Below are 22,259 nucleotides of genomic sequence, written 5' to 3'. Positions count from 1 at the left end.
GGGTACCCTGGAGAGGGGTGAGACACATGATGACTTCTCCATGATACCTGGGTCCATCCACCTCATCCCTTCATGGATATGAATCTTTAGGGTTTTTTATGATGCCTGTTATTTAGTCTCTGACCTCTGATAAAATACAGCTTCCATTCATGTTTCTAAACTGTTCTTGAGCAGTACAGAATCGAGCGCTAAATTTGAAGTTGTTTTTTTTTTAAATTATCTATTAGTTGAAAATAATTTGCATTCCCATGTGTATTCACCAAAGCACTGTGACAACACTATGTTTCTCAGAGCCCCTCTACACCTAGATTAGAAACCACTGGTCCACTTGACATTTGTTTTATAATAACCACGTGCCACCAGAAGGAGCTGCATGCCTCTCTCATTGACTGCACACTTTCTAACACCCAGATCCCAGGATTCCTAAAGAGATACCGTAGATTGGAAGGTGACACTGGGGCTGGGACAACAAAATCAGGGAAGGTTAAGAATACAGGGGGAGGGACAAAGGGCACGAGGATGGGTGAGAATAAAAATAAGCATTTCAGATGTCGGTGAAGCAGGACCCCTTGCAGGAGCCCGGGTCCCACACGGCTCCACTGCAGCCTGGGAAGGTGCAGATGGCAAGACAAGCGGATGGGCAGGTTTGGGGACAGCAGGGCAAGGGAAGAAAGGGGCAGAAATCAAAGCAAACCAATATAAGTGGCAGTTTTGTTCGCACATATTTAGAGAGAGAGAAGAGACAGCCAAGCCCAGCAAAACATGACAGCCTGGCAGGATTATTATTCCCAGAAGCTGGGACACTAAAAGATTTCAGCCAGTTTTCTGCCTTAAAACTCTGCAAGGAAAATACAACTAACAAAGGCTGCCATGTTACATGCACAACATGATGCCGAAATTACCATTCCCTTTTCTTTGGGTAAGACAGACTGTCACAACCTTTGTCTCCGTGGCACTGGGACTACGGTCACCAGCTGGAGGCTCCCACACTTCCCCTTTTATTTTCTCACTACACACGTATGCATGTAAACACGTGACCACACACGTACATACAAACATACACACGCACAGACACCCAGCAACAACTCAGCCATCTGGATAGCTGTGCTCTCTCGCGACACCTTTTTCCTTCTCAGTTCTGACAGCTGAAACCCAAGAATCATCTGCCATCAGAGATGCCTGGTATTAAAAGAGGCAGAATGAGCCGAGGATGAGGAAGTGAGGATGCAGTAGAAGAGAATGAAGTAGAAAGAGGAGGTCAAGAAAGGGGAGCTGCCAGGAAAGAGAGAGAGAGCAAAGAGACAGGCTTGGCACCTGCTATAACATTAACAAATGGTCCTTTTAGAATTTGTTGATAGAGAAAAATCCATAATTCCAAAAAATATCATGGCCCATGCCCATCACCCCCAACACTTCCTATAGGCGTAATGCTCACTTTCCTTCTCTATCTAGCCTTGCGCCATCACCCCTGGGGAGAGAGGGCTCCTTTCTCTCCAGCTCTCTTGGTATTTCCTGCGTGTGTATAGCCCACGGTGCTTAGAAGACAACACCTCACAGCTCTGTACTTTATGTCTGTGTCCTGCAAATTCTTCAGTTAATGAGTTCCATCGGGGGAACAATGGTGTCCCAGTGTCACTGTATCCCCCACCATGTCTAATCCACAGCCTGGTGTACAGTAGATGCTAATCACTATTTTTAAAATAATGAATGAATAAATAAATAGAGTGAGCAAGTGCATGAATGAACTAGTTAAGTGGATATAAAAAGAAACGATTGTTTCAAGAGATGTGAAAAGCAATAAAGAGGAAATGTCAGCAGAGTAAGACATACAAACAAAAAGAGAAGATGTGTTTTGAGCTGTGCATGCCACGGGGAGGTACTGGCTCTCAGGAATGATATACTGACAACTATGTGAAGTCTCTACAACAGTGGAGTGTTCATTTGAGCAAGCTAGAAAGGAGAATGCGCTCTTGGATTACATGGGTTTAATTGTAATCTGTTGAAGGCGATACTGACTTTATCACGTGATTACTGGAAAACTTCTTGCCTTGGGTTTTCTAGCAGAGCAGCACCAGTGTTTTCAAGACCATGCAGTGCTCCCACCATCCACTTGCCCATCCATCCACCTGTCCATTTGTTTGTCCATTCACCAACCATCCACCTGTCTGTCCATCTATCTTTCCAAGGGCACTTGTTGAGCCTCAGCTGGATGCAGAGGACTGGGTCACACGCTAGCTTGGATATGAATCTTTGCTTTCGTGCTGGGTGCAGGAAAATTCCTCAGAATTTTCAGTGCACTCTAAGAAGTGAAACAGTACACCTACTTCCTCCATGGCCGCAAATGCCCATCACTTGACACCTTCACTCCTGGGACAGATTAACAGGATGGGTGTGACTGCGGCTTTGTCCCTGCACAGAGATGGACAAAGAGCTGCCAATGCAGACAGAAAGAAGAGCAGAGAAAGCCCAGACTCACCAGCTTGGTTTGTGGTGATGTTGACAGAGACATACTGTGGGGGGAAGGGACTCTTGCTGGAGACGCCGTTGATAGCCTGGATGTCAAAGGTGTAGGGGGTGTGGGCCCACAGGCTGCTGATGGAAACTCGGCCCTCGGTCAGGCCCAGCTGCTTGGGCACAAACTCCACGTTGTCGTCACAGCGGGTGCAGCTTCGGCGGTCTGCCCGGCACTTTTTACAGATGATGTTGTAGGTCACATCATCCCGCCCTCCTGTCTCCCTTGGAGGGTGCCACTCCAGAATGATGGACGTCTCATTGACGATTGAGATGACATTTCGGGGACCCGATGGGACACCTGTAAGGAGACAAACGAAGGCCTGGTGAGGCTGGGCAGAAGCTTCCTTGTCCAGCATCTCTCTGTCTCTGTCAGTGTGTTCCCACCCTCACCACAGGCATCCCTTCCCCTCCTTCAACTCCAGTCTCCATGCTTCAATCTATTCTGAGAAAAAATGAACAGAAATGACAACCTGTCCCAAACTCCCTTTTCCGCCATCCCCACAGGGCCTCCTATCAATCATGTGTGCCAAGGGAGAGGAAGATGTAAAAACCTGGGTTTGAGTTTTTGTTCTTAACTCACATCCTCCAACCAGCTTTAATGTCAGTGATACATATGTATGTTGGACACTTATTAGATTCTTTGTGCTTTCTTAATTTGTGTAGAACTCAAGAATTGAGGAATACGAGTGGCCCATCTAAAGCCCCAACATCCTCACATCCTGCACAAAACCTCATACAATTTGAGATCTATGTGGTGTGTGCATGGAGGTGGGTGTGTTTCTCTGTAGGGAAGGCTGCCAAAAACACCTGGATAGATGAATATTTACATTGCACGTTGGTGCATGAAGACAAGAAGCAAGGTTGGTGGGAGACTCATGAGGCCACTGTCTTTGATCCCGTGATACAAGAAGAGCAGAGAGGTTTGTCCTAGACACTCTGCTAGCTACTTTACATGCAGTTAATCCCCCTATAAAGCTTACAGGGATAATACAATAATTAACTCAATTTTATAGAAAGGGATACTAAAGCCAAGAAGGGGGACTGGCCATAGAGCTAATGGTCTGTAAAACTGAAGCCAGCATGAACATGCATACCTGCCTGCTTCCAAAGCTGTCATTCTTAACTATAGACCTGTGCTTCCCACCAGTGAAAATGGCTCTTTTCCTGCTAAAGGAAAAGCTATCTCCAACTCCACACTCACAATGACAGGGTAATCCAAATGTTGGTCAGGTAACGTGCGATTTGAACAGACTCTCTCTCCTACACACCAGCCAGGCTCACTGGGACTTAAGAAGAGCAGTCTCTTCCCTCTGGACAGCTCTATGGCCGTTGTTCTCACTCCGGCTAAAGTGAAAATGCCTTGTTGAAAATTCTAGGAAGCCTGGCATTTTGCAGAAGGGCAGAATGTTGCTAGGTTAATGGCCACAGTGTTGGGCATTTTGAAATTACCTTGGAGAACCTCCTGCCCAAGAATAAAATGGATCACACAGCCGCAGGTTCTCAAGCTGAGCTGTGCATCTCTCCAACGTCTATCCGATGAACATGAATCCTGCCTGGAAGCCCCCCTCTGGCATGCTGGGTCTGCCGGAGCAGCCGCTCCGGGTAGTAATGCATTCAGAATTCATGCACGTGACTGTCGCCAGCCGAACGAAGACATGTGTAAAGTGGTTCATGCTGGAGACAGGAATCAAATGCCAACACACAAAATGAGGGAATAACAACCAGGTTGAGGGGCACCAGGGAAGAATTCTGTGTTGAATCAGTCAGCAGCAAGCGGCTAGACCAGAAAGCAAATATTAAATCGAATTCTATTAAAACATGAAAGAAAATCAGTACTGTACTATATAAAGCCCATTAGGCCTGAGCTAAAGCACAACTTGCATGCATGCTTGTGACAGGACAGGATTCATGAAGCATTTTTACTGAAGTCTTGCAAATAGCATTTAAGAATTGCCCACCCCTCTGCCCAGGGATGAACATCCATCTCTTTTCAAATCAGCGCACAGCTAGCAGGGAAAGGGCAGCCAGTACCGCCCCAGGTGGGCTTTTCCTGGGCCGGGCCAGCCCCTCCCCACGCTGCACTCACTATTCATTAATGTCTGTATTGGCCAGTGCCTGTCTGGGACATGTCTGTTTGCTCAGACTGATGAGACTTGGACCACAAGCTCCCAGTGGCCAATGTCCTTGCTGCCTGTCTCACATTCACAGTAGACAGCCCCGCCTCAGCCACCGGCCACGGGTTCTCCTACTTGCAATAAATACATTCACTGAGTGCTTGCTCTTTTCTAGGCGTGGAGCAAATCGTTCAACAATGTTATCTTACTGCATTCACAGGACATCCTGAGGTTGTCACTCAGAAAGCAGTCTTAGGCAGAGAGGTACAGAGACAAATACTGTCTGAGAGAGTGACTACCTGTCCTTCCTACTCTTTCTTTAACCCTCGATTTCAATCATCACCTCATTTCCTTGACCTTCAACCTCACCCTCTTCTCGACTCCAGCTTCTCCACTTAAACTTGCATAAGTTGCTGCCATTTTAAAACTAAAATGCTGTCACCTGGCATCTCTACATTGCATGTTCTTTCTTCTTCACTCTCCAGCCACCCCCTTGGTGGCTCTGATGCAGCCTGGTGACCTCCCCACTCAGCAGTCATGCCTGCCTTTCCTTCTGTCTTCCTACTTGAGAAGTCTAGGGAACACAGTTCAGTCCTTACTTCCCCTGACACCCTGTTCTGTCACTAGCCAGGCCTTGGGAGTACATCGCCTGTGTCCCATCACAAATGGTCTGTCAGGTGCATCTTGTTTTCCTCAGACCTTTCCCTTATTTTATACACACACACACCCTTTAACAAAGGGCTTCATCAACTTCCCTGCCCTATTGCAAAAACCTCCTAATGAATTCTCCAATATCTCTTTTACAGCTCACTCATCCATTCTTATCTGCAGAGTGTGAGTTCCAAACTACACATGGAGTCATCGAGTTCCCCTGCTCAGACTCGTTACCCAGAAGTTGACCTTCCCATCCACACCTTTCGAGTCCCTGTATAGTCTTGCTGTTCTTGATCTCATCTCTGGCCGCTTGACCCTCTCTCCTCCTAGTGCGGCCAGCAGGAAGATCCTTGTGATTGCTGATACACACCAACTTCTCTCCACATTTCGGAGTCACTGCTAAGTGTTTTCTCCTCTGTCTGGGCTTCTTTTCCTCCTGTCCACCTAACAGACTCCTGCTCACCCTTCAATGTCTGCACCCCTTCCAATAGGAGGCTTCCCCGATGCCCGCTGTCAAGCACTCCCCCTCCGGGCTTCCGAAGCCCATTTCTAGCTGCCTAACCCAGATCCCACCATTGCATGGTGATAGTCTGTTCCTCTGTGTCATCCTCACCACGATGTGGCCTCCTGGTGAGCTGGTGGCTGGCTGGCCTGCCTGTTTTACCCGGGGGAAAGATCCTTCCACCTGGTTTTCGACCTGCGCTCAGTGGGCAAAGCTTCAGGTCACATCTGTGCACCCCTCTCCAGCACGAGACAGGGTGCCGTGCTGTGGGGCCGACGGAGGGTGCAGCAGAGACCGCAGTGAGAACCAGCTGCTTGTGATCCTGTGCGGTAGAGGCTTTGGTAGAGATAAAGGTGGCAGGTGAGGAGCTGCCCCTGATCTGACAGTGCCCCTGCTGCTGGCGAGACTCAGCACTGCTTACTTGCTCCCCACTCAGAAAGAAAAGCAGTGGGTTTCCAGGAAGGATTTCCGCTCATTTAGAAAGAGCCTTCGCATGAAACAACCACTGCTCATCCATGACTGCAATCTGGAGCCATCATGAACGGGGATCTACGGGAGCTGTTGCTGTCGGGTCCAGAACTGCATCCATTTGAATCCTTTCTTCCAAGGAGCAGGAACAGACATGGATGGCCTTCCCTTGGCAAGCCTCCCCGAGATCTGGGAGAAACCGAGCATGCCTCCTCCCAGGGGTGTGTCTTGTTGCCCCAAAGCCCAGCACAAACCTGGGCTCACAATGTATATCCGCTGAGGTGACCTGAGTCTGGATCGGAAACAGTGACTCGGACTTCATTCATTATTCATTCATTCACTCACTCACTCATTCGCTTCTTTCACAAATTCTCCCTGCTCTGTTCTAGGTACCCAGGAGACAGGGAAAAGCAAGACAGGCAGCTTCTGTTCCCAGGGAGCTTACATTCCAGGGAGAAAACCGGCAACAAAAAGAAACACGGAGATAAATAAATGAGATGATCTCAGATAGGAATAGTGTTAGGAAATAAAACAGGTCCGGCTCAGACTGCCTCCCAACAACGTTTAGAGTTCCTGCCCCTTTCCCCATGAGGCCTGCTTTAGACGCGGCAAGCCCAAAGCCAGGACCCATTGACTGGGTGACTGTAGTGATGATGGTCCCAGGTCTGTGCTCCATGGTCCTGATGAAAAGAGCACATTTCTGCAAGTAGGCCGGTCGGCTTCTCTGGGCCTGAATGAGGAGTTCAACCAGCGCAGGTTTGGCCTCTGAATAAATCTCCTTAGAGGAAGGTGCTAAGGCCACTTCCTATGCATCTAGGCTGCACTCCCTGGGCTCTGGGCCCACCCCCAGCAGGAAGTATTTTTCCAGAACCAGGGCCCCCAGCAACATCCTCAGGAAGGAGGTCATTTGAGACCGGACAAAATGTTTAAAGGTGAGTAAAGAGGGAGGCCAGAGGGAAGAGAAAATCTGCTGTCTTCTGCAGAAGTCCTCAGGAAGTGCACTGGCAGGGCTCAGAGCCAGGGTCTTCGGGTCTAAGCCCTTGCTCTTATGTCTACAACCTCATTTTCCTTAATTATATACAGACAGGCTTTGTAAAACTTCTCAGATCTGTTGCCACGGTTACTACTGATGACCATTTCTTGTTAAAAGGGCTAGGAAAACTCAGTCCTTTTAAAGGATGGGCAAACCACTGAACTATGATTCTTTGTTTCAGTGAAGGGAACATGGTGGGTCCTGGGTATGGGGCTGGGGTGCTGCGTCTGCCAGGATGTTCCTGAGACGTTGGCTTAGCCTGTAGGGAGTATGGTTGGCATCAGGATCTCAAAAAGTTAAACAGAAAAGATTCTTCTAGAGCCATTGGGTTAGCCCAAGTGTGGCCATATCGAGATAGAATCTCCTGTACTTTAATGTGATTCGGGACAAATGATTTTGTTTTTAAAAATGGAGAGTCAGACTGGGTGGGAGAGAGCAGTGAGTTTGTTTGTGGGCATTAAGCGACAAACAAGAGTACTCCTGAGTAATCAAAGGGGAAATCTGCTGGAGAGAGATAAACCCCAAAGCCAGACCGTTTACCAGGGATCTTAGCAAGGCCAACCTCCCAGTCTCAGACTTCAGATGTGAATCTCAGGTTGGTCCAAGGTGCCAAGCAGGCAGCGTCCAGCTAACTGTGCATTTCTACAGCCAGGGTCTGTGTCCTTAGACCCCTCCCCATGAGGAGCTAGTGAAGGTGACAACCACGGTGAGGCAATGTCTTCCTGGGAGACCCCTTGTGCAGGCTGAAGCTGTGCTGCTCTGCATCGGGCCGGAGACAGGGTCCTACCCATTGTATGCACAACCCCTTGGGAAACCTAATGAAAGCAACAAAGCTTTTTCTGAGCAAAATGAACACGTGCCGGAAGACACACACAATTTTTCAGAGGCCCTGGAGCAGGGGTCCCCAAACTACGGCCCGCGGGCCGCATGTGGCCCCCTGAGGCCATTTATCCGGCCCCCGCCGCACTTCCGGAAGGGGCACCTCTTTCATTGGTGGTCAGTGAGAGGAGCACAGGATGCATCCGCAGAGTACTCCTGTGCCCCTGGAGTACTGTATGTGGCGGCGCCACAAAGCGCGGAGTCCCTCATGTACAGTACTACTTCTGGGGACACGGGACGCACGCATCACGGCTCCAGAAGCGCATCATATCACTTATTATGGCTAGCAGTGACAAATATGAAACTGGACATTGACTATCTCATTAGCCAAAAGCAGGCCCATAATTCCCATTGAAATACTGGTCAGTTTGTTGATTTAAATTTACTTGTTCTTCATTTTAAATATTGTATTTGTTCCTGTTTTTTTTTTTTACTTTAAAATAAGATATGTGCAGTGTGCATAGGGATTTGTTCATAGGTTTTTTTATAGTCTGGCCCTCCAATGGTCTGAGGGACAGTGAACTGGCCCCCTGTGTAACAAGTTTGGGGATCCCTGCCCTGGAGGGTCTCTGAAATCTATCAATGAAGCCCTAAGTGTTCACAGCAACCACATTTAAAAGTATCTTCTTGTTGACAAAAAAAAAAAAAAAGGTTAACTTCTAAGCCTCAATTTTCTTATCTGAAAAGTGGTAGTTTTGAGGATTTAAGATAATATGCCCCATGAGTTTAGCTGTGGGCTGGTACACAGAGGAACTCAGCAAATGCCAGCTGTCATTATGAGTCATCGTAGTAATACTGTCACGAGTAGATGGTCTGGAATCTTGATCATCTCATTACAGCTAATCCAATTCTGCACTCATTCCTTAAGTGGAGACCTCATACCCAAAACAGTGCTGAGCACTGTGAAAACTGTGACTACAGAAAGGCTACAGCCCAGGAGACAGGAGAACCCAGACGCCTATTAGTGAGGAAAGAACCTGTACCCATGGAATACTGGGAATTGTGTGAACACACACGATTAAGTAGGAAAGTGATGCAGACACAAAGAATGGCAGCTGTTTCCAAAAAGGTAAGGCCAATGCAGAACAAAATATTCAGAGATGCTGTCTGGGGACCCTGGACACAAGGAGCTATATTTGGGGAGAAATTCCTTGGCGGCTGCCTGCCCCAGTCCATATTATCTAGGCCACCTCCCCCTGCAAGAACACTCAGGAAGAGGTGGAACCTTAGTCTTGGGCGTGAGGTTGTGTTTCCAGAATGGGTCCAGCTCTCTCGGATTTATGGCCTCTGTGTACATGTGTACAGGCATGCCTCGGAGATAGAACGCCTGCAGTTCCAGACAACTGCAGTATGTGAATACTGCAATAAGGCAGGTCACACAACTTTCCTTGGTTTCCCAGTGCGTGTAAAAGCTATGCTTTCAGTATACTGTAGTATATTAATTATGCAATAGCATTACATCTAAAAATCAACGCACATACCTTAATTAATAAATACTTTGTTGCTAAAAAAAGTTAACCATCAACGGAGTCTTCAGAGAAGCCATCATTTTTTATTTTTTTGCTGGTGGAGGATTTTGACTCGATGTTGATGGCTGCTAACTGGTCAGGGTGGTCGTTGTTGAGGTTGAGTGGCTGTGACAATTCTTAAAAGTAGACAGCAATGAAGTCTGCCACATCTATTGACTCTTCCTTTTATAGGTGGTTTCTCTGTAGCATGCAATGCTGTTTGATAGCGTTTTGCCCACAGTAGAACCTATTTCAAAATTGGCGTCACTCTTCTCGAACTCTGTTGCTGCTCTATCAACTAAGTTTATATAATATTCTAAATTCTTTGTTGTCATTTAAACAATCTTCACAGCATCTTCGACAGATATAAATTCCATCTCACAAGAACACTTCCTTTGCTTATCCATAAGAAGTAACAACTTATCTGTTCAAATTTCTTCTTATTATTATTACTGAGGGGGGAGGCAGAGACAGACTCCTGCATGCACCCTGACTGAGATCCACCCGGCAAGCCCCCTAAGGGCAATGCTCTGCCCATCGGGGGCGCTGTTCCATTGCTCATCAATCAAGCTATTTTAGCACCCGAGATAAGGCCATGGAGCCATCCTCAGCACCTGGGGCCAACTTGTTCTTACTGTTTGAGCCATGGTTGCAGGAAAGGAGGAGAGAGAGAGAAGGAGAGAGAGGGGGAGGAGTGGAGAAGCAGATGGTCGCTTCTCCTGTGTGCCCTGACCAGAAATCAAACCTGAGACATACACATGCTGGGCCAATGCTCTACCACTGAGCCAACCAGCAAGGGCCCATCTCCCTTCAAATTTTATCATAAGATTGCAGCAATTCAGTACATTTTTAGGCTCCATTTCTAAGTCTATTTCTCTTGCTATTTCCACCACATCTGCAGTTACTTCTTCCACTGAAGTCTTAAACCACCTCAAGGTCATCTAAGAGGCTTAGAATCAACTTCCTCCTAAGTCCTGTTAATGTCGATATTTCGACCTCTTCCCATGAATCATAAATTTTTCTAATGGAAATTAGAATGGTGAATCTTTTCAAGAAGACTTTCAATTTACTTTGCCCAGATCCATCAGAGGGATCACTCTCTACAAGCAGCTATAGCCTTACAAAATGCATTTCTTAAATAATAAGACTTGAAAGTCAAAATTACTCCTTGATCCCTTAGACAAAAGATGTGAACTATGGCCTAGGAATGAGCTAGAAAAGGACACTTGATATTTAAGATTCCTAAATAGTGTGAGTCAAGAATGCAAAGAGGTAATGTTTTCATGGCTAAAAAGAGTCAACGTCGTCATTTGGAAAAATGACCAATGTGGACTGAGTTAAGAGAGCACAGAGAAGAAGACAAGAAAAAGACATCACGAGTAGAAATAGTGAAAATAGTGTGGTGCAAGGGGCCAGGAAGACACAAGAGGAGATAGTCCAGGATTAGTTATCAAACATTATAGTTTCAACTCTCTACCCGCTGCTCTCTGTGAAATAGCAACTCAGAGAAACCATGCCTGAGTGATTAGAAGGCCTTCCTGAAGAAGGCGAAAAGGTCTTTAAGATTTTACAGAGAGATAAGAGTCAAGTTGCAGAGACAAATAGGACATGGGGGCTGTACAGGTCTGAAGAGATCTTCTATCAAAGTGAAATACGCAGAAAACCAAGTTCGGGTGGTTGTTATGTCTTTGCCCACAATACAACAGACACAGCTGAAAACAGAATGAGTTGGAAGATAACATAAGCCAAAAAAGGCAAAGTTTGAAACTTTTGGAAAAGTCGTAGAGTCATAAAATAAACATGAAATCAGCTTCATGTTCAGTTGGGTTTGGTCTTTGGCAACTGGTTATTTGAAAACTATGTCAAAAAGCAAACAAACCTCTCCTTATTCTTTCAAGCTGCCTGGTGTAACTATGACACTCCCCAGCCTATATTCATTCAGCTGCCTCTCCCTTTCCCCTTCTCTCCTGAAACTCTATTTTCTCTTCCATTGTTCCCTCACCAGGTGCAGAATTCCTGGGAACGACTGGACAAGAACAGCCATTGTCCTAGAGGACAGAGTTGTGACGTGGTGCACAGTACTAGTTCAGGGTCTTGGAGAGGGGCATGAACCTACTTGCTTTCCACCCTTTTCAATGAGATTTCCTTGCCAGCAGTGAGGGAACGCCTAAAGATTCTATCTAAAGGTTCTACGTCAGGTACCAATAACAACAAAACTATAGGACTCCTTGGCAGCAGGGGTTGTTAGGCTTTATCAATGTGGGATGGGGCATGGCTGTTTGAGACCAAACCAGGAAGCCAGGAGAAAGTTATCAGAGACCTCTAGAAAGTAGTGGCATAAAGATGAAGTGACTATTGAGGCATTCTCTCAATAGAGGAGAGAGGCTTGGGATTTGGGTAGGAAACAGACCAAGGACTGTCTGCAATTTGTGAATGATGAGCACCAGGTATTTGGAACACTGTTTTGCTTAATGTGAAGGTGATGGTGTTTGAAGTTCTGAGAGATCCCCTCCAGAAGGGGTGTTATGCTGGGGGCCTGAGGCAGCAGGGGCTGGAAGGCAGAGTGGTACCTCTTACATTGCAACCTTAGGCATCCTGGTTCCTCTTCTCAAAATGTAGGTGGTCCCCCCTGGGCAAGGAAGAGAGGGTGTTGAAACCTGGGGAAATCAGGTTGCTTTACTTTTCCTAACAGTCCTGAAGCCCCAACATTCCAATTTTATGTCACCTTTAGAATCCATTTAAAATGAGCTCCAGGGACATAGGTTTCCTATGGACAGATACCTATGCCATTTGCATGGACATCAGAAGGACAAGGCTCTGATTTAGTGAAACTTATTCGTTTCATGCCACCAAGAGAGTGATTAATGCCAGTAGTTTGCCTGGGGTAGATTTCTACAAGGAATCTCTGAAAAAAGAAAAAGAGAAAAACCCAGGATGGCATTGATTTTCATTTCAACTGAGTTCTTCATGGAATTTAGAATTTTGTTTTAATAATATGCCCTATATCGAAAGTACTGTCTTAGCCATATTGGTACATTACTTAATAAAATCTAATCTTCCCAACACACTATGAGGAAGGAACTATTATCCCCATATTACACTGGAGGAAAGTATAGCTTAGAGTTATTAAGTAACTTGTCCATGTCACATGGCTGGTGAGTAGTGAAATCAAGACTCGAGTGCAGGCCTGGCCCATTCCAATGCTCATCCTAACAACCCTCCCACCCAGGGTGGGGGCACTAAGTATGTGGGGTGCAAGTGTGATGCAAGTACAGCCAGGTGCTGGGGAATCGTGGGGACGTGTCTCGTGGAAGCAGGAAGCCCTTATTCCTTAACTATTTCAGTAGCTTCCCTGTAGAAACAGCGTGATCGTGGCTCCGGGATTGCACTGAGCATGTCTGCACATGTTGCTCATTAGGGTCTTGGAACCACTGGGACTGTACTTAGGCAATTCTCCTAATTATAACAGTTCACAAGAAGAAGTGGTTAATCAAAATAAGGAGGGACCCTGAGGAGAAGGATTTGGGGAACATCAAAGAACCTAGTGTTACACATTTCACCAAACACTAATGTTTGTAGAACATACTTCTTGTTCCTCCTGCTGTGATGAAGTTAATTGTCTGGGAGAGAGGGGGTAGATTGTACTTCCTGGAAAAGGAGACAGCCCCTGTATCTGACCTGAGCTGCAGCCTAAGAGTCTAGGTTTCTAAGGGGCTGCAGAGGCCTGGGAGGGCCGCTGAGGCCCCTGCACCCAGGGCACCTCTCAGAGGATGTGCTTCAGCCAGTCTCACATAACAGCCTGTGTGGGGAGAGATTGAAGGTTAATCTTCTAGTTGTGACCCACTGTGAGGCCAGAGAGAGAGAGAGAAGCTTTGACATGATTCCTCCCTGCAGACCCTCTGGGAACACTCCAAGTCAACAAGAGCTATAGATCATGTCATGGCCATCAAGGCCTCTTTCCTAGTCCCGCAGTGAGGCCTCGGGGCCTTCTGAAGCAGTAAAGATGCACATGGCCCTCAGAGAAAATGGGGCTGTGTGCCAGCTTTGCTGTGGTGTGACTGTAGGCAGATCACTTAAAGTCTTGGAGCCTAGTTATTCACTGATTCATGACCAATCAATCCATATGTATTTCCTGCACCCCTACTCTGGGCTATGTGAGGTTATGGTATGAAAAGTTCACGGACATCTACCCTGAGGTGCTCAACGTCTTCAGTGGATATGGGTTCCTGCACAACAGCCACACAAAGAAAGCACTGAGTGAGGAGGTAGGTGGAGGTGTAGCATGTAGGCCCAGACAGGGACCAGTAGGGGGCGCTGCCCTCTTCACATTCATGGGAGAATCAAATGGTAGAAACAGGTTGAAGCTTTTAGTGTGCCTTAGCACACTCCACAAGCATAAAGGGCTAGTTGGTATGAAGACCTGGCAATCCCTGTCCATCTCTTCAGCTTTTAGAAGCGAAAGAGTAACCAGGGGCACACCTGAACAATGAATAAAAGGCACTGTCCAGAATATTTGACCTGAATGCCCTTGGAAACAGGAACAATATCTTCCTGCCTTGGTCCTCAAGGCCATGTGCAGACCTCCTCTGGGAATCTTCCTCATCTGTACAGAGGACTCCCATCCTAGATCGGAGGGGTCGTATATTCCCAGATCCTGCTCATGGCATCCTCTGACTCAGAAAAAGGATCTCCACAGGGCTTCCAACTAAAAGACCCACTCACTAGGCCACACTCTTCCAGAATAGGCTCGAAGGTGTTTGCTTTCATCAGAGGCAACAGTCTAAGCCGGTCAGTCTTCTTGAAGTCACATGACCTTAGAACACTCTTCAGTCATTGGCACAACAGATAGACTGATCTTACTTGGGCTGAGCCTCCTACAGAGCAATTTGTTCTGGTATGTCATTTCTAATTGTTGCAAACTCAGGCCCTGAACCATCCCAAACCCACCCAGGCACAGGCACGGTGCCCCTTGTGACAACTACACGCTGGCCCTGTCACTGGGTATAGCCACAAAGCCTGCTGTTTCACTCACAGGGACAGTGAGTTCTTACCTCACCTGCAAGTTCCCCTTTGCTGGCCAGCAGACAGCATCCTCTCTGGGGGAACTGACAGCTTTCTATCTCTGTTCACTGAGCACTAACAGGGCTTGGTGGTGACCATGGCTTCCCACTGCCACCTGCTATCCCCCACCCCAACCACCCACCTTCTGTGCATGTCTGGCTCAGCAAAGCCAGTCTTTGATTTCCATTTCTAAGGTAAGCAGAGCTCAGAGGTCACCTAGGGAGCTGCTCAAAAGGCCACTTGCGGCCCTGGCCAGTTGGCTCAGCAGTAGAGCGCTGGCCCAGCATGTGAAAGTCCCGGGTTAGATTCCCAGTCAGGGCACATAGGAGAAGCACTCATCTGCTTCTCTACCCTCTCCTACCCTCCTTTATCTCTATCTCTCTCTTCTCTTCCCACAGCCAAGGCCCCATTGGAGCAAAGTTGGCCTGGGTGCTGAGGATGGCTCCATGGCCTCCGCCTCAGGTGCTAGAATGGCTCTGGTTGCAACACAGCAATGACCCAGATGGGCAGAGCATTGCCCCCTGGTGGGTATGCCTGTTGGATCCTGGTTGGGTGATGCGTGAGTCTGTCTGTCTGCCTCCCTGCTTCTCACTTCAGAAAAATTAAAAATTTTAAAATAAATTAAAAAAAAGGCCACTTGCAAGTCTAAACTCACAGCTACATAGTGGGGGTGGGGGACAGCACACCACTACTACCATTGTCCTGAACTTCTCTCTATCCTCTCTACCAAATAAGAACAGAGGGACCTTTGTACTCAAGCAGCCTGTGGCTCTCTATCCCTTAACCTCTGTGAGACAAACCACTCCTTTTGTTGTGGCTTCAGAATCAGAGCACTTTTGATGTGTTGGGCAGAGATGATCTCTGGCACGGGCTGAAGGGAATCCTGGCCATTCCAGAGGCTGACTTCAGACCTGCAGTCTGTTCTTTCTTTGCAATGTCATCCATGATCATGTATCCACTGGGGACTTCATTAAGCCCACATCTAACCCCATATCAGATGCCTGGCTCTGATTGGGCACTCTACAGCCAATTGTATAGAAAGTTTCCCAGAAGACCAGACACACATTCTCAAAATAAATCATTACAAAATGCTGGCATCCTGGTCCTATACCACATATAATTCAGGCAGCATGGATATGCCCAAACTATAGTACTCACTTCACCCAAACTCCCACACAGTGCAGAATAGACTCCCTCTTGGCAGGCGTCTCCACCACCTCTTCACAGACTTTTAGTTGGGGTCTCACTAACTACTCAGACAGCTTTTGCTCTCTTGAACAGTGTTCAGAATCTATACTTACACTAAGTTGAAAGTAGCTGCCTTCTAAATCTCTGATGAGATTCAAACACATTTGGGACCCTTGGTCTCTGTCCCATCTAAGTGAAACTATCAGGTATTTTTGTAGGTCTCTGCATCCATATTGTTGCATCCACATGTGTTACCAAGCCAGGGAGTCCAGAAGATCATAGTCTTGGTTTGGAAGAGGATTGGCTGGTACCAGGTTTCCAATATGGCAGCTGGGAAGTCAGGGAATAAAGAAGAGGGTGGAGTCTGGGACTCCAGCCACTATAAGTGAGTTGAGGGTAGATTCTAAGCTTAGTTCCTAGACAGGGTCAATGATCAGTAGCAGGGGGGTGCAGCGGGCCAATATGAGTTCCAGGAATGACTGGCAGCAATGTCTTTGGAAGGTGACTAAAAGGAGGACACTGGCCAGAGGTCTAAGAATGAGATATGTCCCAGACCCCAATATGGGCTTGGATTTGGCCTCTGGTGTCAGAATTGGATCAGGATCTTATGTTGAGTTATAGGGTTAAAAAAGGGGGAGACTGGGGAATCAGGACCATAGTCACATCTGGGGACCACCTATGAGGAGCTGGGGCATCAAGATGGTCTGCACAGGTGATACACTAATTTGTGATCACATTATGATGGGGAGAAGATGGGAACAGGGTGATGAGATCAGAATTCGCCAATCTGGGGTGGTTCTCCAGGACCATTTGCTCTAAAATGAAGATTTCTCCCACCCTTCTATTCTGTTCTTATTTTGGGCTGTGCAATTTAGATATGATCTCACCTCTTAAAAATTATTCATAAGAACCAAAAAAGACAATTTATTGAACACTTACCATATGTCTGACACTGAGTTACGCATTTTAAATACACTGTCATAACTTGCACAAAAATAATCAATGTCTTAATTTTATGGAAAAGCAATAGAGGTTCAGAAAGGTGAATAAATCTACCTATGGCCACACTGCAAGGGCGGGGTAAAGCCAAGAGTCAACCTTGGTCTACCTGATCCCAACAGAAGGGCTCTTACCACTTGACCACATTGGGCACCTATTGTATAAGGTCATGGAAGGCAGTAAAAAAAAAATCAGATCATCATGTCAAGAGCTACCAGTTCAGTGGAGCCCTATACCAAATAACTCTAATCATTGTAGAATACTGACAGGGCAGTCAAGGGGATGCAGTGGGACCCTGGCAGAGGGCAGAGGATACACAACACTCACTTCTATTTGTCTTTATTCTAGAGGATAATTAGATTAGAGAAGGTTTAAGAACTCTGAACTATAGATCAAGCTCCAGCATCCATCCCAGAGCAACCCTTCCTGGGACCAAAACCAGCAAATCGGCCATCAGAGCCATTGCATAAAGGCCACCAATAAGCATTCATGGCAATAAAAGGTCCTAAAAACCATGAAGTGAATAGCAGCTTTGTCTAATCTTCAAAATAGAGGTAAATAGAGAACGAGTAAAGTGACGTCAGAGTAATGGTAGCATGAGAGACACTCCTGATCTCTCCTCTTGAAATTTCAACAAATTAAATGACTATAATGCAGCAAAGGAACCCTAACTAGGCTCGCAGGCATGCCTGAAAGATCCACACACCTAATGGACAAAAGGTGGGATAGGGTGAAAAGAGGGGTGGAAGATAAAACACATTCATGGTGGGCTTTGGAGAGGACAGGGGACAAACCTGGAGTGTCTGGGTGGTTTTTTTTCTCTGCTGGACAACCTGGAGGAGGGAAGCTTAAGCTCTCTGGATTTTGCCTGAGGAGGGTTACAGAGAGGAAAACTCAGAGTGACCGAGTCTACTTCTGCCAGGAAGAGCAGTGAGACAGAGGGGCAGAGAGGGAGATAAAACAAAGCAACCAGAGTATGGGGACACAGCCAGGCTCCCCGTGGTCTGCCTACAGCCTGCACTCAGCAGACACAGAGAAAGCTAAAATGTGGCTCCCAGCCTCCCAGATCCTGCCTCCCTAACCTCGTGGTACCAACAGTAGCAGTGACAAACCCCACAGCTAGCTCTCCAGAGCCACTCTCTCTCCTGAAGAACAGAAGTGCTCCAAATCTGGTCCTTAGGTCTGTTATGATGTGGTAAGGAGTGCCTGGAAGTATAAGATCCATTGCTAGACCCGGAAAGCTGGAAAGCTGAAGGCATAAAGCTGAAGCTGTAAAGCCCTCACCACATGCCTCACCCACCAACTTAACTGTGGCCCCACCTACATCATTGCCACAGCAACATCTCAGTGGAGGAAAGCCCAAGAATTTCACAGAGCTAAAAGTTGTAATACAATGACACCTATTGAAAGAAACCCCTCAAACCAAAATTTATTTTTCCTTTTCTATTTTTCTTTTCTTGCTTTTTTCCATTTTATCCTTATTTTTTTATTTTTATCTTTTGAATTTCATTCTTTTTAACTTTGATATACTTTATTCTTATTTTATGTGGGTGTTTTGTTTTTGATTTTTTTAAATGGCTATATTACCCAAAGCAATATACAAACTTAATGCAATCCTCATCAAAATCCCAATGTCATTTAAAGAAACAGAACAAAAAATTACCAGGATTACATGTAACCATAAAAAACCCTGAATAGCCAAAGCAGTCCTGAGGGAAAAGAATGAAGCTGGAGGTATCATACTGCCTAACTTCAAATTATAATATAGAGCGATGATCATCAAAACAGCATGGTGTTGGCAGACAGATAATCAGACCAATGCCACAGAATCAAGAGCCCAGAAATAAAACCACATACAGATGGACAAATCATCTTCGAAAAAGGAGCCAAAAACACACAATAGAGAAAAGAAATCCTTTTCAATAAATGGTGCTGGGAAAATTGGAAAGCCACATGCAAAAGAATGAAACTTGACTACAGTTTGTCCCCCTGCACAAAATATTTTTCAAATAGATCAAAGACCTAAATATAAGATCTGAAACAATAAATTACATGGAAGAAAACATAGGTACTAAGCTCATGGACCCTGGCCATAAGAACAATTTGTGAATTTGACCCCCAAAACAAGGGAAGTGAAGGTAAAAATAAATTAATGGGACTATATTAAACTAAAAAGCTTCTTCACAGCAAAAGAAACTGACTACAAAACAAATAGGCAGCCAACTAAATGGAAGATTACATTTGCAAACAACAGCTCCAATAAGGGGTTAGTATCCAAAATATACAAAGAACTACAAGGCTCAGCAACAAACAAGCAAACAATCCAATTAAAAAATGGGGAGAGGACCTGAACAGATACTTCTCCCAAGAGGATATACAAATGGCCTACAGATATATGAAAAGATGTTCATCTTCATCTTCACTAGCTATTTGAGAAATGCAAATCATAACTACAGTGAGATACCACCTCACACCTGTTAGATTGGCTATTGTCCAAAAGACAGGTAATAACAAGTGTTGGGGAGGCTGTGGAGAAAAAGGAACCCTCACTCACTGCTGGTGGGAATGGAAATTAGTATATCCATTATGGAAGAATTTATGGTGGTTCCTCAAAAAATTAAGAATAGTATTACCATATGACCCAGCAATCTCTCTACTGGGTATCCGCCCCCAAAACTTGAAAACATTGGTACGTAAAGACACATGCACCCCTATGTTCATCTCAGCATTATTCACAGTGGCCAAGACATGGAAACAACCAATATGTCCCTCGGTAGAGGATTGGGCCAAGAAGATGTGGTACATATATACAATAGAATACTACTCAGCCATAAGAAATAATGACATAGTGACATTTACACACAATGGATGGACCTTGATAACATTATACTGAGTGAAATAAGTAAATCAAAAAAAGCTAAGAACTGCATGGTTTCACACATAGGTGGGATATAAAACTGAGACTCATGGACACAGATAAAAGTGAAGTGGTTACCAGGAGAAAGGGGATATGAGGGAGAGGGTGGAAAAGGGGGTGGGGTAGGGTATAGAGGGACAAATAGAAGGTGACAGAAAATTATTTGACTTTGGGTGAGGATATACAACATAATCAACAGTTCAAATACTATAAAAAATGTTTATCTGAAACCTATGTACTCTTATTGATCAATGTCATCTTGTTAAAGTTAGTTTTCTAAATAAAATTTAAAATAAAAGAATAGAAGTAAATAAATAAATTTGACCTCAATTCCCTCCCACTTTTGAAACTTTACGGTGAAATAAGTGCTTCATGAGCCTCAAGGAAAGAGTGACAAGAACCAGCATGTGTCTATAAATACAAATCAAGCCAAATGACATTGTTTCTTTTTCTAAAAGTTTATGACCCCACAGAGAAAAAGGGTGTGTGTGTGTGTGTGTGTGTGTGTATGACATACCTAGACTTCAACAATGGTATTGATATTTGAAAAAAACTACAGAAATCTATGTGTATCCAAGGAAGAAATGTTAGCTAAATGACAATGCCAGTGTTGGGATTTTAGCAGCTTTGAAAATAACATAAAAATAGGGTATGCAACTCCAATAATAGTAATAAAATAACATAGGTTACTTTTACTGAATGCTTCCTGCATGCCAAACACTGTTCTCAACAGTGTTACATTTAATACCCATGACAATACAGTGAGGCAGACACACACACACACACACACACACACACACACACACATATATATACATAAAGGTGTGTATATATTGGGGAATTATAAAGGTGTGTCTTATACATGGGGAAATACAATATAAGTTCAGCAAAGGAGAGGCCAAATGGGCAACATTTTCTAAAGGAAAAAACAAAAACATTAGAAGTTTAGTGTCCCAAAAGTCTGGTAGGAGCTCGTGTGTGAGGGCTGCAACCAAAGTTAACAGTGAATGGTATCTCAGTCACAGGTGAAAAATCTATTGTGTTTCCACTGAACCCTGCTTGGGGCTGAGGGTCACATGTTTCATTCTGGTTACTATATTTTGAGAGTTATATTGATCAATGTGGAAGATTCAGAACCTGCCAGTCAGAATAGTGTGGTTCAGGAACTCGTGTGCTTTGGTGAGTAGATAACAAGATGTTTAACTTAAAGTGGGTGATAAAGAAAGGATAACAAAGCCATCCTTAAACACTGGAACTGCCGACCTCCAGAACACTGGTCCTCAATGGTGGACCAAGGTGAGGAGGGGAGGAAAGTAGTGCCCAGGAGATGCAGGAGATCTCTCATATACCGATGGATAGTGGCTGCCTAACAGTGGGATAGAGCTGCCCTGCAAAATGTATCAGCTATCCGTCATCACAAATATTCAGAAAAATACAAGTGCAATGAATGACACCATCTCAGGGCTGCTGAAGAGAGAAGGCCGACACCAAGGAGGAGTTTGGGCGGCTGGACCTGAAAAGCTGCTCTGAATGTTCATCGTCGGGGACTCCCAGTGCTCTGATGATGAAATGCTGAAACAGAAATGTCAGCAGCACGTGTGCCTGGCAATTAGCTTTAAACTTAGAGCTCTAGGATGCTTCTAAGGGTTCTACCCATTCTGGTCAAACAAGTGTGAAAAGAAACTGTAAAATATAGAACTGTGAAAGCGTGTGTACACAGGCAACAATGACCTTTCTTGAAACAGCAGTGACAGTTATAAATAGTTTTCAGCTTACAGTCACACCCCCTCAATTCTGCATCGAAATGTACCAACCATCCAAATCCAGGCACTCCAAGAAGCAGCTTGCCCTAGACTCTTGTTCTTCTATGACCCTGGTCTGAATTTCACCTCAAGGTAAACACAGATGACCCCCCTACCTGCAGAAGCACAAATGACCTAATTTTATGTGTAATATGAATCACGTATCAGGGAATAATCAAGCAGCTCTTCCATCTGTAGAATGGGGCACACAGTGTATCTTACTATAGCCCTGCTCCGCAATGGGTAAAGCTAACTGTGAGTTGAGCCACCCTCTTTCATGCTGTTGCAAATCCTAGGTTAAGAGAAGCAAATGCTTTTGAAAATGTTTACCTTTGAAAAATTTTAAAAACCATCCCCATGTAAAGTACAGCATAGGGAATGTAGTCAATAATGTTCTACTGGCTATGTTTGATGTCAGATGGCTATAAGATTTATCAGGATGATCACTTAGAAAATTATATAATGTCTAATCACCAGGTGTGCACCTGAAACTAACATCATATTGTGTGTCAATGATAGTTGAAAAATAAAAAATGATTTTAAAAATATAAACAAAGAGTTTGAATTTTAAAAAATAATAATAAATAAAAACCATCCCCACAGTGTAGTGTAGTCCCCAA

General features: G+C 45.3%; 1 protein-coding gene across 1 annotated transcript in view; it reads right to left on the bottom strand.

Annotated features, from left to right (window-relative positions):
• EPHB1 (EPH receptor B1) overlaps positions 1-22,259 on the bottom strand; it is a 452,216-nt gene that overhangs the window by 113,896 nt on the left and 316,061 nt on the right. Inside the window, exon 5 of the mRNA XM_066245242.1 lies at positions 2,477-2,812. Within this exon, the coding sequence (XP_066101339.1) occupies positions 2,477-2,812 (336 nt within the window). The remainder of the gene's footprint in view (positions 1-2,476; positions 2,813-22,259) is intronic.

The sequence above is a fragment of the Saccopteryx bilineata genome, chromosome 10, assembly GCF_036850765.1.
Source record: "Saccopteryx bilineata isolate mSacBil1 chromosome 10, mSacBil1_pri_phased_curated, whole genome shotgun sequence".
Lineage (NCBI taxonomy): Eukaryota > Metazoa > Chordata > Mammalia > Chiroptera > Emballonuridae > Saccopteryx > Saccopteryx bilineata.
The sequence above is the reverse complement of the archived record's forward strand: the minus strand, read 5'-3'. Positions and strand labels throughout refer to the sequence as shown.